Below are 19,180 nucleotides of genomic sequence, written 5' to 3'. Positions count from 1 at the left end.
ATTTTCAACAGTTCAGTTTGGTGAAATAGCTGCGTTTTGGAAGTATGAATTAGTTGCTCAAACAAATTTTCGTAAGTCCGTTCTTTACGTCTGTGTTCCTGTTTCCATTGTGCTGTCATGATAAGATCATGCGTACAAGAAAGCAAACTAATTGGCCACTTTTTTCAAAAGCATAAAGACCAAAGGCGTAAATTCTCAAAACGGAGAGATCCCGAATTGGAAATACACCTGTAACTCAACATTACGTCATTTGTAACTCAACATAACGTCATTATCAATACATGAATTGAAAATTGCATTTTGAATGGCTTAGGCCTTTGTTTCTTGTTTTCCGTGGGTGAGCAATTATATACGATATCCACTTTCTTTTGATCACAGTTTTAGTAACTGTTTGTGTGTGCGAAACCTTACCTTGTGCTGCTATATAACGCTTTTCTGCTTTATATCCCTGAAAATAATTTACAAACATATGTATTATTTACATAAATATAAATCGTCACTGCCAACAAAAGTACTGCGGACCGCTTGTCAATTTATGCAATAACCCCAGGCAACTGATTTAAACAATTTATTGCTGTTAATTTATGTCTAAATATAATACTGATAAAGTGAATAGGCAAGTCTGTACCAGATAATCCAGTGATACCTTTCATGATCAAAGATCAAAGAAATTGGGAGACGATGACATGCAATCCACAAAGTCTAAAGTCGGACCAGTCGATCAACTCAGTCGCGGTTTACGACAGGCACGTATTACAGGGAGTGTATGTCCTTACTCGAAATATCAATGGGCTTCCACGCAATGAACCCAATAAGTATAATATCAAGTCATACATAGGATGACTTAACTATATAACTACAAGGCTCAGAGAGTACAATTAAGTTGTCTTCTAAAGACTTGTACAGTGTCGTTATAAGAGTGAACGGATCATTGTGTAGTCATGCTCAGTGTGTTTGTCTGACAATCGTTGCTCAACTCACATCGAGGTAGCTGGCGTTGATGTAGTCTTTGTCTTTGACTTCACTGACGCCGTGCAGCACCACGCGGTTGTAATCATCTGTGAAAAAAATCGCAGTAAGGAGTACATGGTCGATTTAGAGAGTGAGTGAATGAATTGGGTTTTACGTCGCTTTTTGCAATATTCCAGGAATATCACGGCGGAGGACACCAGAAAATGGGCTTCACACATTGTACCCATCGACTGACATGTGAAATGACATGATGAAACGCAGCTGGCTAAGACGTGGCTGGTCTCAGGTCAATGCTGACCTTGGAGTTAACTTAATATCATCTACAAGATGTACTCACATGGGTAATAGCCTTTGAACCTGTTCTTCCCTTTGTTTTTAGGTTGTTGAGATTCATCATAGGAGTGTACATAACCATCAGGAAGTCGCTGAAAAGGAACACATGTGACACACACTGGATATATATAGTAAAGAATTGTATTATTCTAAAATGATTATTGTCACAGCCAATGTATGTGCTATTATATATCCAAACTGAAACATGTAAGATAGACACAAATGGTGTTAAGTGCGATTCCCAAATGTTATGGTAGAGTTGGTTTGTCATCATTCTCTGGTCACAGTCAAGCATGGAAAAAAATGGATACGATATGTGTGCCAGATATTGTGTTTCTTACAGACACAATTCACCCCCGTCAAAAAGCCGATGTGAATATAAATCGTAACTCACACGTTCACACCCTCACTCACTCTCGGACCGGTGCATGACACTTTGTGTTTACCATAAATTCCCCCTCAGCACTTGCTGGAGTCATTTCTTCCACTTTTGCCTGTAATTCTGACACAGGAATCACGTGATTACCTCCATTGCCGTCCAGGTTGTAGTAGTTTCTGTCAGGGACCTCAGGTGTGTCTTCAACCTGTTCACGCTGGTCAGACACGTCATAATCCTCTTCCTCCTCCACTTTCTGGAGGTCAAGGTCACCTCTTCCGCTTTTACCAGTATCATTGTTTCCAGTCGTAGATACAGCTTCCCCTGCTGAATCGCCTTGGGATTTATTCTGCTTACGAACCTGTATTTGTTTAGTTGATGTCTTCTCTGAAGACATCGTTGGTTTCTCGTCGTTATCAAAACCGACATTCATGTACATACCAATGTCTTCCGCTACAGGAAATAAAAAGAACACACATTACTTCACAACTAAGGTACGTAATACAGAGTCGTTATCATGGACAGAAGTAGGGATGATATGTCCAGAAGTTACTGGACCTCTGAAGAAGCAGATCCATGTCAGTCCAGGTTCATCATGCATCATTATTATTATTATTGAGTATCGTTTACGTATGTTACAGCCTCTGTATATTGCATCAGACAAAAATAATTTAGCATAAAGTAAGCAAACCAGAGACGAATCTACCTTGTGTTGGTTTCACGTTATCAGCAACCACTGGCTTGTGTGTGGAGCGTCCATGACTTTTCCCCCGTCTTCTTCTAAATGTAAGGACACACATTAAAATACAGCTTGAATAGAACAAGGGCTCGTCATTTGGTAATAAATATGGACTGATTCATTGCCTTTGAAGACATTACAGGGATTTGAATTGATGTAAAAAAGAGCCGATCAGAATCACTGCAAGGACCAGCAGAAGTATCACCACCACGCCGACTACAGCTCCCACTACAGCAACGATTGGAAAAGAGCCGGTTTTAGGCTGTTGACTTGGGGTATGTGTGACAACTTTCTCTGGATATAGAAAGGAAAAGATTACAATCAACGTGAGCACACGTCTCTCATCACATAAACGTGCTTACTGAAATAATCTTTGTCATTTTAGAAGCCTTTGTATCAAAAGCATATCCATGATGTCATACCAACAATGCATCTGTCATAAATTGAAGGAAAGTTTCTTTCTTCGGCAGATTACTGTTGTTAGAACTGACATATACATGAAGAAGTCACTTGGGTATCCTGTTTCACAACTGCTGTAGAAACATGAAATCTTGTTGTATGTGATGTTACCCTCACACCCTGTAATTTGGCTTTGACAGTCAAACTGTTAATCAGATACATAACGATACCATGTTTATAGCAGACCTGATTGTTTCATTTTGTTCACATAATTGTATATTTCCATGGGTAAGTCTGAGTGTACGACTCTGTATAGGCGATTGGAAGTGTCCTACATTGTCGTACTCTGACCATATTTTGAAAGCCTGAAGTCCGACTTGAAATGACTGTTTTAACCTGTGTCCAATCCGCTGCGTCCCATCCCACTGACATTACATGGAGTTTAGTATTAAACAACAGCCACATCATATCTATATTACTCTGTCACAACAACAGCCTCGTGACAAGCTCATCTCCTGATAAAGCAGTAGCTTATGAAGAGTCATCTCATCTCCCCCGGGGCGGTGGGGTAGCCTAGTGGTTAAAGCGTTGGCTCGTCACGCCGAAGGCCCGGGGTTCGATTCCCCACATGGGCACAATGTGTTAAGCCCATTTCTGGTGTCCCCCGCCATGATATTGCTGGAATATTGCTAAAAGCGGCGTAAAACTAAACTCAGTCAGTCAGTCAGTCTCATCTCCCCCCGTCTCCATTGTAACCTGCCCGTTGCCTTGCACCCCACATTGACATCTTGTCATTACCTGTACAGTCATCCCGTGTCCAGCCTGCTTCACATCCACCAACACAGATCCCTGCTGCGTTACAGGGAGAGTTCTTCAGACAGTGTCTAGAGCTGCAGTTTATGTTGCACTCGATCCCATAATGTTGGGCATCACATTCTGGAATAAGATTATTATACAAGTCATATTTCTTTCCACCTCTTTAAGTGAGACATACATGTGTGTTACGCATTACATCTCTATCATCACATTCATTCTTGAGGCGACACGTGCACATCTGAATACATCTAAATGTAATTCTTGATGCCATGATTTGGTAGCTATAGCTGATATTCTGCAGTCATCCACGGGTCGTGTAAGGACAAACATTGCTCAATATTGAAATAAATATCTAATCATTTAAACTGAGACACAGTTATCTTGGAAATCTTAATCATGTACTCACGTGCCCACGTTTGTTCGATTAGTGGCAGTAAAATGATGGATACTCTTTTTTCCTACCACCATCACTCAGTCAGGTCAGTAATTTAACAATTCGATCAATATCATCTATGTGATTTTCTTCCTTCCTCAGCGAATTAAATTCTGCTTGGCTTATTTAGAACATTTACGTTTGCCACTTACTCTTACAAAATTACTTCGACACCGTATGCACTTTCTCCTCAGTCTGGCGGAAGTATTTAACAAAGTTTGCCATTGTCATGTTTCACATGACCTGTACATATTAGGAAAGTTATTCAAGTGGAAAATGCCTATGCTCCCAGACAGCGTCTCAATCAGTTATACTAACTGCCAACCACGCTAGTGACCCTCATAAGTGACATTACCTGTACAGTCTGCCTGTGTCCACCCTGTCAGACATCCACTGTCACAGGTCCCTGTTGAGTTACAGGAAGAGTTTCCCTCACAGTTCCTGGAGGAGCATACCCCAAGACAGTTGGATCCATAATGTTTGGAATGACATTCTGGAATATGTTAGTAGTGATTACATACAGGTGAATGCTAACTAACAGTTATACAGGATACTAGTAATGTACATAAAGCCAGAGTGATTTTAAGCATGTGTAAACAATAAATAGGGGATTGTAAGATGAAAGTGAATATAATATACAAAAGCAGATATGGTGTGTTACAGTGGATTAAGTTGGTAAGTGATAGAAGCCAACGAGTCTAATTGGTGTACAGAAGGGTGGCTGATAATCTAATGATATACAAAGCTGGGGTAAGATTCAAAAGGCAAGGTTGATGCTGTTACAGTGGATTAAGAGGTGATTGGTGAAGATAAAGGAAAGTAACATTAGTGTTTTAAAGCTTCCCAGGTAAGTGTGTGAAACGAGTTCTGCGGTGATGTCGATCCACCACTTAACATTCCCCTAGAAACGAGGCCAAAGTGAGTCTTGTTATTCCCTCGCATCAATTATGACTAACCTGAAGTCACAGTCAACAATTGGGCGAGTATACCTTGGCCCGTATACGTATCTACACTCTCCAGTACCACTGACTGGAACCCACCTATCCTGACAGTACAAACGTCTCACCTGTATCACATCTCTGACCCTGCCACCCTGGTCTACAGTCTCCAGGACATAATCCAGTCAAGCGAGCACATGTTGAATTCAGGCAGTGACAGAACGTATTGCACATTGCTCCATAGATTCCTAGGCTGCAAGCTGGTGCATTATTAAGAGAAGATAAGTACATAAAGACAAGAATGGAAATTGTGGATATATCGAATGGATGAACATTATACTACTTTTACTTATTTGATTTGTTACAGTTATGGTTCTATCTTCAGTATGTCACGACTATCATCCGCCATTTTCAGTATTTTGCCCATCAATATTTCTCAATAATAATACCAACAAATGCAACGTAGTTCATATCATAGTCACTGCCATTTGTCAAGTTTTTGTGCAATGTGCTTCACAGCTATTGGACAAAAGGAATATGAAAACAATGGGTTTTTATTCGCAATCAGATAATTGACGCATTGATGCTCAAGAAACAACACCATGTTTAGCCTTAAAGATACAGTCTAGATATGTTACTGAATGGGTGGCGCTAAATGGTCAAGTGCATCATTCTACAGAACCAGAACCAGAGTTTCCATAAACAAATTAGCAATTGTCAACGTGACATCCAAATAGATAATCATATATAAAACATAATGGGAGAATGGAGTCATGTCTGTCTGTTTGGTAATGCAAATGTTGAAAACATGTGGATTTTGTCAAATAGTCAGCTCCAGAGAATATTAAACAGTCTCGATCATCAGACGAAACAGACTCCATTAGGGCAAAATGGAAATTGACACTCACAATTTCAAAACACTACATAAACCTCCGAAGATCAGTGATGACATCAGATATAGGTGAAAGGGGTAAGCATATCCTACTTTTACCGCCTGCATCCATCACTCGAAATCTATCTCTTGTGAAGAATGCAGCGACTAACAAAACAGTGAACCAGATGGCTGAACCTACCGGAAAACCTAGATAATTGTTCAGTATTAACATCTGCTGTTTATTTCAAATAATATGTACCTTATATAGACTTCTTAACGACAAGGTGTCTTAACAAGATCCTGATACAGAATACTGAATTAGCCTTGTCTCGCCAGATACCAAAAGCATTAACTCATTCCATAACATTATTATTGCTTTATTGCAAGTATATTATGACATCCGTCACGTTAGCTATTAATGCATTTTGTCGACTAGAAACGGACGCGTCAGTATACCCACTCCCGTTAGCCACTTATACCGAAATGGATATGCCCAGTCAACACTGTCACACTTTCACAGTGTTTGATAATGCTTCTTAAATGCTGAGAGAAAATTCGGACACAAACCTTACAAAACCTCGGATATTGCTGTGAAAGTACAAAGAAACACATGTGTATCATTAGCACACGAATGGAGAATCAGTTGTAAATACAATAAATGACTTACCATAGATCTCCACCTCACAGATGTTCAGTGCACTAGCATAGCCATCGCTTCCTCCAGTTCCCGGGTTCCTGATGGTGACGTATCTGCCGGTACCGTTACACGTCACGTCAGTTGGGTTGGGGGTATCTGGTGGACTCGGGAGGGTGGAGCAGATGTTGGAGGTGTCGTTGTTCAGATAGATGTTGGAGTTGGCATTTCTCCAGTAGACTTGAGTAAAACATATACTGTTTCAGACTACGTTACACTATAATACTGTGTCAGCTTCATTATCAGATCACAAAACTATGTTCATGCAATGGACTAATGACGTAATTGAGAGGTGGCATCCAGTCAAACAATATATGCATTAGAGCAGAAGATGTTTGGAATAATTACATAAAAACTCGTTCATTTGCAAACAGAAACATCACACTGAAGCTCAAGAATCATCTGGATGCACATGTTATGCACTGAACCAGATTATACAGTCAACAGTAAAAATTCTTAGCATCAAATTTGTTAATACGTTATTCTAACAATAAGAGCCACTACTGCTGTTATTGTTATAAGTTCCCTTACATCAGCGGAATGGCCATGTTTTCTTTCAATATGTAAATCACTTATATAACAGAATAGCTATAACTAAGTCTAGTTTTCACTCGTTGAGGTATATTAGGTAATCAGACAGCACTGTTATTGCTATAGGTTGATCACCAGCGTATAAGGAACATATCCCTCGTCAGATAGAGCAATACCAGCCACTTGCACATATCTGAGTGTCCGTCTCTATTTTGTTCACCACATAGTTGTTGTATAGAACCTTGAGGTGGAGTGTTTAAATAGGTTGATATATATGTTGTCAGCAGAACATTTGTTAAAAGATTACGTAATTGCTCACATGGTGTTGGTTTGTGAAGTTACTTTTTCATGTGTTTGATTACTGTAATGATGAACTAGACTTCAGCAGAGTGTCTAAGGTGAGTCTAAGGTGATACATAACAATCTAAATAGCATCGTTCTTTCTTGGAGCGCCGTTGTGAATAATTCAATTGTATATATATATATATATATATATACATATATATATATATATAGTTCCCGATGCCTGGATACCTACGTGGGCTTCTACTGTAGATCCTGATGTCATACAGCTGGAAGTCCCGGCCCAGATCCACTGTCCAGTCTGACGGAGATCCAGCAGCGTGGAAACAGGTTTTACCCTCACCCTTTATGTCACTGTCTCCAACCACAGCCTTTGACGGGTACCAGTCTGTGTACACTCCAGATGTTGTTGATGCTCTTGTTCAGTGCAATATTTTCTGTAAAGTACAATAATCATGTAACGTCACTGCCCCATCTATAGTCTGACGGGTACCAGTCTCCACACACTACAGATGTTGTTGATGCTGTCTTCTTCTGTGGACAATACGCATGCCCTCATAAAATCCATACACATACCAGTATGAGGTAATGGTGAAAAGGTTACGTTTACATGTATAGTGACAGTTTAGTTATGGGGAGATCCTAGTTCATATTTTTATGTCAGCCACAACCCTACAACCTATCTGTTGTATTACAAATATTTTATACGGTGTTAAGGGATCATCATGCAATTCATAATGATTCGTAACAAGAGGCTGTTTTCACACCGACCAGAGCAGGATATTCAACACAGCCATAGGAAAGCATTAAATATATATGTCACTCACGTTTCTGGCAAAGACCCCCTTCCTTTCTCCATCCCGGATCACAAGAACCAGAACAGGCACCTGTAGTCTCGTCACATGATGTCCCGCAGTGACAGGAGTAGCTACAGGAGTCTCCAAATCTTCCTGGTTGACAGGAACCTGTAGGGAGATACAGAGGTGTGATATTCAAATACAAAGTTCTAGTCTCTGACGATTGAGCGTCCGTTTATCATCAACTTCAGTGGCTGGTTGGTTTGTTGTGTAACGCCGCATTGAACATTATTTCAGCTATATCGTCGCGGTCTGTACATTATCGAGTCATGACCACACTATCCAGTCATCAACAGCATGGACATCGATCTACACAATTGGGATACGATGACATGTGTCAAGTAAGTCAGCGAGCCTGACCACCTGAGTCGCCTCTTACGACAAGCATGGGTTACTGAAGACCAATTCTAACCCGGATCTTCACGGGTATCAACTTGTGTGAGTGAGTGAGTTAAGGGTTTAAGTCACATCCTCTATATTTAAACCATATTATGACTAAATCAAATTATAGAATTAAAATAATTAAAAGTAAATCATAAAAACCTGTCAACTAAAGACAGGAAAACAACTAGATTATCACAGATATATATTTTAAGACTAGTAATTACATTTAAACCATTTTAACTTCACATGACAAGAGACCGCCTCCGTGGTGTAGTGGTTAGAGCGTGGTTCGATCCCCGACCGCGTCGTTAAAATATGGCACTTGTTGGTCCCTGCCTGGCGCTCGGCATTAATGGGTACATCAAGGACAGGTCGGCGCGGAGTCAGTATAATGTGTCTGTGTGGGGTATTCTTGCTTAACTGCGGCATGGTATCTCAGTGGGCTCGCACTATAAAACCAGCTTCAGCCTGGACTAGTACAAGCAGCCGCACATACACATACACACGCATGCAAGTCGTCATATGAGCACGATGCTAAACCCAATTTCACCTCACCTCATATGACAAGACAATATGAAATGAGTGAGTGAGTTAAAATTTAAAGTCACTTTGGCAATATTTCAGCCATATCGTGACTAAATCAAGTTATAGATTAATAATAATTAAAGGTAAATTATAAAAATCTGTCAACGAAGGACAGTAAAACAACTAGATTATCACAGATATAAATATAAAACTAGTAATCAAATCTAGATAGTTTAACTATACATGACACGACAATATAAAAACAAGCTATAGATTGCCAACAACTGAAGGTAGATCACCATACTGGCTACTTACAGTACTTTTGCTTCCTGCATGGACCCTGGCTAGATTTACGGTAACCCTTCAGATGTTAGCTATTAGCTTTATCCTTTGCCTGATTTGTATATCATCAAACATTGAGTCATTTTATCACCCAACTTACAGCAATAGCGATGCTATCCCAATACCCTAAACAAGAAAGTGAAATGCCTACAACTTAGACGTTTCAACACTGAATATGCATTAACCCCACCCATTGTACCTCTTTGATGTGTTCAAGATTTGATCAAATATCGAGGAGAAATTCAGCTTCAGTTGGCTGTTGATGAGGAAAGAGAGCTACATTTGCAGCATCCCTCGGGTAAGCGAACCATTAGTACAAGTGCATGTTTACCTCATGTGATCCGGGATGTGGGATGACAGGACCCCGAAATAGAACTGCAATGCCCATGGTATAGGATAGGGACAAGACCCAGGAGTAGGCAGGACAGAGCCACAAGCCCGGGGTGTTATGAAATTTGGATAGGAATAACTGGGCAGCAGGTTAGGGGTGTTATGAGCTGAGGTAAGGACAAAGTGATCTGGGGACGTTGATGATAGGACCACACCTTAGCGGTATAATCACGCTTAGGTTGGGTTCCCAAAGTAGGGATAAGATGAGCAAGAAAAGGGGTAATAGGGCTTTGGGTAGAATTGACAGAATCCAGATCTAGAAATGACTGGACCCGGGGTTAAGTATGGCAGAAAGGTTGGTTTGGGGCTGAGATGACAAGGCTCGGGCGGATTTGATACATCCCTTGAGTAGTGGTGATAAAATAACTGGTTAGGGATGATTGAACACGGTGATTGGAGAATACAGGGTTGCTTTGGAAGGGATAACAGAACTGGGTGGTAGGGACCCCCGGAGTAGTGCTGTGAGCGGTCGGGAGGAAAACGTCTCGTAGTAATTAACCAAGTTGATCTACTCACATGATGCCAACTGTATCCATCGAAGTAAGACCACTACAACGAATATCCTGACACCCGCCATGTTGAGCAACCAGGAAGTGAAATACCCAGTCAAACTGTGCTAACGGTTAAGTCTACTCTACGTGTAATTCTACGCGTATTCATCTGTTATAAAGGGCGACTTTAGTCAATAGCGACGCTGGGTATTGACAGCAGGTTTTCACAGTCGTTTCAAAACACTCGATAAGATCGTGGGTGATCAGCTTTCACCTTTGTTGTCCCGGTCACAATTCCTCAGAAACACGTACATGCTTTTCAGAAGGATTTCATGAGATATTAGCTCTTAGAAGAGAAAGACACACAGCTACAACTTTGATCAATCTAAGGGTACAATGTAGAACAGTTGAGTCGAGTATGAACAGCTCGCACTCACTACATTCTCATCCTGACCCGTGAAGATGCCGGGGTAGAATAGATCTTCAGCAACCCATGTGCTTGCCATAAAAGGCGACTATGCTTGTCGTAAGAGGCGACTAACGGGATCGGGTGGTCAGGCTCGCTGACTTGGTTGACACATGTTATCGGTTCCCAATTGCGCAGATCGATGCTCATGCTGTTGACCACTGGATTGTCTGGTCCAGACTCGATTATTTACAGACCGCCGCCATATAGCTGGAATATTGCTGAGTGCGGCATAAAAACTAAACTCACTCACTCACTCACTCACATTCTCATCCTACGTATGCATGTGACTCACGGATCCGTCCTAAGGTCAACATCGCAGATGGTATCAGGGTTGCTTCCATCTTGATCGGGTCAGGTCAGATCTGACGACTTATCAGCGAGGGCTTGAATTATTCTTTATAACTTCTACTTTCTTTAACATTATCGACATGCGTTCGTTTCAGAATACTACGTATCTTTTATAATTATGTATGGCGTATTTTCACGCATGTCTTGTATCCTCTGGTTCAGTTGTTATTTCCTCTGTGTGTTTTGATATCGTTTGCTATATGCCAACTCAAAAACAGGGAAGTCTTTTCTGATTCGTGATACCAGATAATTAATTATTGTAACATTAATGTATTTTTTAGATAAGAGGCTAAAAAAGTTCCACAGGACTTGCAGTCTGCAGATAGCACTTGAGAGGAACACGTGACCATTACTATTGAATCAAAAGAGTCACATCCTATACAGAATATTAGTAAAACAGAAGTTGCAATGTCTCTAGCTATCTCACAAGAAGCATCTATAATCATCGGAAATAAACTGAACAAAAAACCATCAATATCTATGAACCAGGACAAAACTTTTGGAACATATATTATTTGTTCGAATCTCAGTTGGAAATATCTTTCGTTACGAGGCTGCATTGAACGAATGATCTGTGGAGGTGTTTCATCGATACTCAGATGATAGTTCTACATGTACATGGTTTTATCTTTTGTAATATAAATGGACTTGCTTTACATTTCAAATATGGTAGGCGCCACATGGATGGAAATACATTTCTAAAACCAGTCAAAAATGGAAATTACTCAGCCACAGATCACCTGTCGCAGGAATGTATGTATGAATAGATATAACCAAATTCGTTTGTCCGTCAACTGATTCAGCTTGTTCGTCATGGGATAGACTAAACTGTCAATAGACGCACCTTTCTGTATGATAACAGTTTTCAGGTGTTTCGATGTTGCATTAAAGTTGTGGGCGAACAGTGGACGAACCATTTCAAATGGAACCGAAAAGATGCCTTTGTTATACAGAAATCATAATGCAATCATTATTCTGCTACCTTTTGAAATACAAAGACAACATATTGAAGTTCTTGTGCGAATTTTCCCTCGTTTAAATGTGGCATTTTTTTTTCTCAACTGGACACATGCTAAGGCTATCCAAAAGAAGGCTATTCAGTATTTCCTTATTTCAACGAATTGTATATTTTCTAAATTTCGATTATTTTTTTCTATAATGCAACCATATGAGCTGACTGTCCTTTCCAACAAGCTTTGTGCCATATTTCGAAAATGTTAGTATGGGATCTGAAATATCCCTACTATCCCATTGAAACACATAGACAACTATGTGAAAGAACAAAGAAAGAAGATGTAATTGGAAAAAATATACTCTACATGTAAACGAATGTATTTAAGATAACCTTATTCACATACAACGCGATTTCATATTAGTGTATTGTACATGGACCAGCAACCTCAGTACAATACCAGCCTGACAAAATCATAACCATTACTGTTTATGAGATGCAAACAAATAGTGAATATACCAGCTGTTGGGGTGTCCTTCAAAGGTAATTGAAGAGTTCCCCTGAACACGGCATGCACGTGAAAACAGGGGATTGCAAAATGTCAGCTTTCAACATGAACCATGTTGAAAGCCATTAATGATGTTCTACATGTTTTGACTAGCTCAAATGAATGTAGTTATGAGTGCCTTTATCTTAGATGAACGTCCTAAGCGTGGCTTCAGAAGTGTTTTGGTTTAACATCTGAACCCTTTCTAATCTAAAGTTAAAGATGATGTTGAGTTCTGTGATTTATTTTTGGTTTGCAAACCCGTTTACTGAATATCGACTTCATAACAAGTTTAGACATTCAAAACATATTCCATCTTCAGATACATTCTGGTCAAAGAACATGTTAATATGTATTCGTTTCAGGTGTCAATATTACTGATAAATGTTAGAAACATATCCTATTCCTCCCACTAAACTCCTCTTCGATATTCCTGGGACACGAATGGTAAGTAACAGCTTTGGCCAGAGAGTACATACCAGAAACAATGTAAAAGGCTAATCAACAACGCTTTTTGCACAGAGATATTTACACAACTGTCTTGTATACTCACGGAGTATGTAATATATCTATCTAAATATATATCTACTATCTTTGTATCTAAAACTACAACGGTTCTTTAAACACCGGGTACCAAGAGGAATTACTGACATCAAAGTGCATAAACCATGGGCCGAACTGCACCAAGCCCGTCTTACGAATATTATTGGTAAATTTCTCTATTATCGAGAAACATTCCTCCATTTTACTAATGCAACATGCATTTGTACACATATGACATTAATTTGCAATCACAAACAACATGCGTGCAGCACAATAACGCTATGGCGAGAAAATAGACTGAACCCAGTTCCGTGAGAAAGAGGATTTTAAACGTACATATACCATTGTGAATCGCATTTTCATGTTTCGCAGATGATTCGTCGAAACTGTATAAATCTGTAGAATAGTTTTTATCTTTTTTATCATTGACACAAATTGAAGTAGATCTATTTGAAGCAAACTTGAGTCGAAGAGTGTTCAAAGTCAATTTTCAACACTCTCAGCGTTGTCTCTTCGGCACAAGTGTTGGTTCGACTTAACGGTCTTAAACGTCTTAAATTTATATCATGGATTTCGTTTAAGTCTCTACAATAGTATATCTACCTAGATGCTGCTTTTTAATGTCACAGTACACTGCATTTAAAGATCACTGGTACATCATAAAGTGAAGTCATTTTTGTGCATTCCTAACGTGGACTCTTTCAAAAGTTTTTGGTCTGTGTTTGGTGAGACTTGGCCCGAGAGGTTGGAAGCAGCTAACAATGACATGTGCTTGTATTTATAGAATAGTATTACATCTATCTGAACACCAGTTTATGGTGTGTAAAGCAAATATTGATTGTCAGGTCCGTGCTACACACCCTTTACTGAACGATATAGTCATAAAGTCAGTCAATAATGTTCCTCAGTGGTCATGCATAATTCCGTTTGTGTTGCCTATAGAATTAGAAAACCAATGAAGCCGCCTTTGACAGTCAGTTATGCTATATGTCGTCCCTGTTTTCTACAGTGCATATTGCATTATGCTGAGCATGTGTATGAGAGATAAAGTTGTCAAGCAATCATACCATTCACATTGTTGGGGGAGTTCACGACCTTCAACGAGGAAGCCTTCCTCATATAAAAGTGCATCTAATTAGACATTTGCATGCCACATCATAAGTTTGTGCCTGCCATGTCATAATTCAAGATTGTGGCTGTCGTCGCATTCACTTCAATACACATAGTGTGGAACACGCCACTTTCTAATTCATTACACATTTTACTGCCCCAGTGTCATTTGAAAGTCTGTATCAGCTATAGACGTAAACTGTCAGCAACGGATAACACTTTATATTGTCAGCCCGTATTTGAAACTTCTAGCCTCATTGGAGGGTTGTTGTAAATTCGTGTAATAGATAAACACTGTCGGATTTAAAGTGATATGGTGACTCTCTCAGCTCTTGGCTTTTCAAACCAGTTAAATTTCTGTTATGTATTAGTATATACGATACCAGCATGCCTGTTTGGTTAAAGCATATATTTGTTTGTAAAAGACGTGGCATCTTGTTTCAGGTATCAGAAAGCTTAATGCTGCCACTTTTGTAGCATAAAAATAATTTGTTTCACCGTTGCTTCGATCATTGTGTCGGTGCTTGGGAATGTAATCTCGTTGTGTCAAATATTTCTTCGAGTTGTTTCTCATTCCTTCGAGTATTTTCTCGTCACTTGGAGTTTCTGTCAAACACATAATATTTCGAGTATTTCCTCGTTGCTTCCACTATTTTATCGTTACTTTAAAGTTGTTTCAAAAACTTGAAATCTGGAGTGGTTGTAAGAAATTTGGAACGAAAAATTCATTGAAGCAACGAGAAAATACTTGATATTTCAAAGTTTTTAAAGAAACTCCAAGTAACGAGAAAGCATTCAAAGTAACGAGAAAATAATCGAAATAACGAGAAAATACTCCACAGCACCGACAAAATGATTGAATAAATATTTATGCTACAACGTCGCAGCATTACGCTTTCGCCATACGATGATAATGTTTTAATCATTCAAATCCGATATTTACCTTATTACTTAACGCCAAATGTTCAAATCTTGTGATTTGAAGAAGAGATAAAGACAATCAAACATACGTCTTCAAACCATTTTTCTTGTACCTAGTAGCATACATCGATTAGATACATTGTAGGACATCTTCACCCGTCTTGATGCCTTACCATTTCTTTCATGTTCTTCTTGTAGAATTGATGTCATCTATAGCTTTCTTGTTTCTTTTCACCTTCATGAAGAAATCAAATGAAGGACTGGCCTTTCTATTTGACATTATAATAAACAACAGTGAGCTGCGTGTTTCTTTATTGATAATTTGGCGGTCATACAGTGTCAGTATTATCTATAATAACTGGGCTCATAAGTGGGCTCATAAATCGACACACACCAGTTAATAGTCAAGCAATATACGAAACAACGAACACTGGTTTCACAAAAAGTATTTGAGACAAGCGGAATTAACACCATGTGGATTCTCAACTAACTCAAAGGATTCGCTGACATTTGTACACTCTCAGAAACGAACCGAGTTCCGTTCTGTTAAAACGTTTGATGATTCAACGTTGTATTCCACTATGACAAACCCGAGACAAAACTTAGTAAACAACAACTTGTCAAAACTGAAAACAAATGTCATTTGAAGTTTGCCCAAAACAACAGTTTGTGAAATGTTGGATTTTCTCATTGATAACATCTTTGTGAGATGTGGGTAAAACATTTCGCCAAGAAGTAGGCATCCCCGTGGGCTTCCATTGTGCTCCCCTGCTTGTGGATCTGTTTTTTTAATGCATATGAATCAGAATTTCTCCTAGGGTTGGCAAAGTCAAAACAAAGTCATTTGGCCAAGACGTTTAACTTAAGCTTCTGGTTCATCGATGATCTAATGTCGTTAAATAACCATTAAATAGCCAATTCTCTTCCACCGATTTACCCATGTGACCTTGAAATAAAGGAGACAACTGTTTCATATTAATATCAAAGTATAAAGATTCAGTGAAAAAAACGTCCACAAGGCTGTATGACAAAGGGAATGGTTTCAGTGAAGAGTGAGTTTAGTTTTAAGCCGCACTCAGCAACATTCCAGCTATATGGCGGTGGTCTGTAAATACTCGATTCTCTACCTTGATTTAGGCGTAATGTCAATGCAATACAATCAAATTTAATGCGAATATGAGCAACTGAACAGCAATATTTACAGAGATGCATATACAAATGAAGATTAATTATGTACAAATTAGTTAAAGGTCACATGCAACCAAAAAATCAAACATAATTAAAACACCATTATCACTTATTCATGACATATAATATACATTGCTGGTTACGAAAAAATATATAAACAAAATTATAAGCGTACAATCGTAAATCAAAAGTGCAAAATTGTGTACTTCGGTTTACTTCCCAAGAAACGAAGCAGCCGGGATACCGAACCCAGTCAGAGCGGGTAGGTGTGCACTCAAGTGTAACGGCTGGTTCATTTGCAGATGCCTTCACGGCTAATTGTGTGTATATATATATAGAGATGTTGGGTTTTGTAAATACATGCTCATTTTTTGCGTATAACATTTTGCAATCAACAGACATCATAACATGTCATGTGTTCAAGTATCACACCTGTCTGTCTGTGTAATTACATAATGTGACAGAGACCGAACTCGGGCCATAAATCAATGCATTTTGATTATGGTGTATAGCCTGATTGGTGTTAAGTTCAAATTGCATGTGGTCAGTGATAGCAGTTGTGTATTGAATATTGTCATTAGCAGACAGGCAGGCAGACACACAGGTGTCAATAAAACAAGACATTGAGTTTTGTCTGTGACAACGACATATCTATATACAGTTAGAAATTCTATCAACGCTTAATAATGACATTGCTTTTAAGTATCGAACTGAGAAAGTGTCTCGGTAAGAAGAACGTGTGGTGAAATAGACAAATGAAATTATATAAACAGTTAATTTAATGTCATAACATATAAAAAGCTCGCGCCTGTGAGATATCAACAAAAACATTAGAAAAATAGCTCACTCCAAAGCCTTCACCGAGTATTCACCCGACAACCCGCTTCCAAGCTGCGCGAACCTATTTACTTGCGCACGTGCTATGAGCGCAGCCCAGCTGCTGAAACCCGTTTTCCCCAGAAAAGTCTGGGGAAAATTAGTGAAACGTTGAACTCCGATTTCGCGCGGTTTTTTCCATCGCTTTATTTTTCAACTTTTTGACGATTTGTTTCGGTATGTCCATACCGAAAGGTATCAGAATCTGCAAAGTTGTGTTTTACGTTGCATGTGACCTTTAACAGAGGCAGATATTATTAAAATAAATAATGTGTTATGAAAGCACTGGAGACTGAAATGTATACCGTTGTGCAGAGATTATTGCATGTGCAGTAACAAACATTTCACTACGGTCCGCGTAATTTGAATATGTAGGGATTACATGATCAATATCTGAATGCCACATCGCACATAGAAGCACCAAACTCGATGACATCATATTAAGTTGTGTTGACACATTTTTAATGACCCGCCATTTCACCAGGATAAGCAATGCAATAACATGGACATCAAACTTGTGAAGTTCTTCCTTGTCTTACACCTCTAGCCACCTTATATATATTTTTTTCAATTGTTAGTTTAATATATCGCATGCTCTCAAACTAGTTTTGAAAACTAAGGGCTAATCCAGTTGCCAGTCTCTCCTTCGACGACACAATTTTACATTTATGAAATATGTTTTCCAACTTTATTGCTGAAATATTGTCGAGGGGACGATAAACTGTAACATTCATTAAGGGAGAGACGTATTGGCTGCCGGATCAAACCCTTCATGACAAATATGTGTAAGCATGTATTGCTAGTAGTATTCTTTGCTGAAAGGAATACAGAATAGCCTTTTCAAATATTGTAACATCATGATATCACATTCAGTCTAGTAAAAGGTTTGAAATAAAAACAAATTGTAAACAAGTTAGAAGTTGTTTCCGGTTTTCTTCTTGTTTTGTGAAAACATTGTGAAAAGCTTCATTACTTATACAAACATGAAAAAACTGTTTTATCAAGTCTCTCGTGTCATTAGTACACATCACAACTCGATTATTGTAAAGACTTGTAAAGTTTTACCAAGTAGTCATGTTCATTGTCATAACTAGACTACTGTGTCATTATATTACAGTCATTTTTGATCTATTAGTAAAAGCCTTGTCCGTTTGCATTAGCAATATTGCTGATAATACACAAAAAATCAGGTACAATATTGAAATGGTATTGCACAGTGCTACCATGAATAACAATGCTTTACAGATTAGCATAGAGTCCAAGAGATTCCAGTCGTCCTTGTGCAAACTCCAGACACTGGCGAACATCCTCCTGAAAGTGAAACAAAAAACGTCAGAACTGTAGACTCAAGGCACAGAGTCCTTAATATGGTGTCTCGCTGTCTCCAGGATGCATTAGCATGGAGACATATTTCTTAGCATTACTCAAACCCGACTGTAAAATACTAATCTACACAAACCTATAGATGCTTGTTGAATCATGATTATGTGTCAATTCACCTACAACTGGATTCCACATGCCAGCAAAGACAGACAATTATGACGGATCAATGTGTCCTACCTGAGAGAATTGAGGTCCACCGAGAGTTGAGTGTAGACGTCGCATGTTGCTGATGACGTCCACCCTGCTGTCGTCCTGCAGTCTGCTGGCGATGTTCACCAAAAGGACCAAGAACCGTGCCTCGCTCACAGAGCTGCAGTGAACAATAAGTCATGTACCCACTCATGGGTGACTGACTGACTGACTGAGTTTGGTTTTACGCCGCTTTTAACAATATTCCAGCAACATCACGGCGGGGGACACCAGAAATGGGCTTCACACATTGTACC

The 19,180-nt window shown here is 39.1% G+C and overlaps 3 protein-coding genes across 7 annotated transcripts in view; all 3 read right to left on the bottom strand.

Moving 5' to 3' along the window:
• The window catches only part of LOC124262844 (multiple epidermal growth factor-like domains protein 10), a 229,905-nt gene that overhangs the window by 94,274 nt on the left and 116,451 nt on the right, over positions 1-19,180 (bottom strand). The window contains exon 6 of the mRNA XM_046697411.1: positions 8,236-8,373. Coding sequence (XP_046553367.1) covers positions 8,236-8,373 — 138 coding nt within the window. The remainder of the gene's footprint in view (positions 1-8,235; positions 8,374-19,180) is intronic.
• The window catches only part of LOC124262851 (multiple epidermal growth factor-like domains protein 10), a 138,939-nt gene that overhangs the window by 46,914 nt on the left and 72,845 nt on the right, over positions 1-19,180 (bottom strand). The window lies entirely within an intron of this gene.
• LOC124262846 (receptor-type tyrosine-protein phosphatase T-like) overlaps positions 1-19,180 on the bottom strand; it is a 129,019-nt gene that overhangs the window by 100,030 nt on the left and 9,809 nt on the right. The gene's annotated exons all lie outside the window — the stretch shown is intronic.

Source organism: Haliotis rubra, unplaced genomic scaffold, assembly GCF_003918875.1.
Source record: "Haliotis rubra isolate DU_JTF1 unplaced genomic scaffold, ASM391887v1 Scf859, whole genome shotgun sequence".
In the NCBI taxonomy this organism is placed as follows: domain Eukaryota; kingdom Metazoa; phylum Mollusca; class Gastropoda; order Lepetellida; family Haliotidae; genus Haliotis; species Haliotis rubra.
This window is presented reverse-complemented; position numbering and strand designations above follow the sequence as displayed.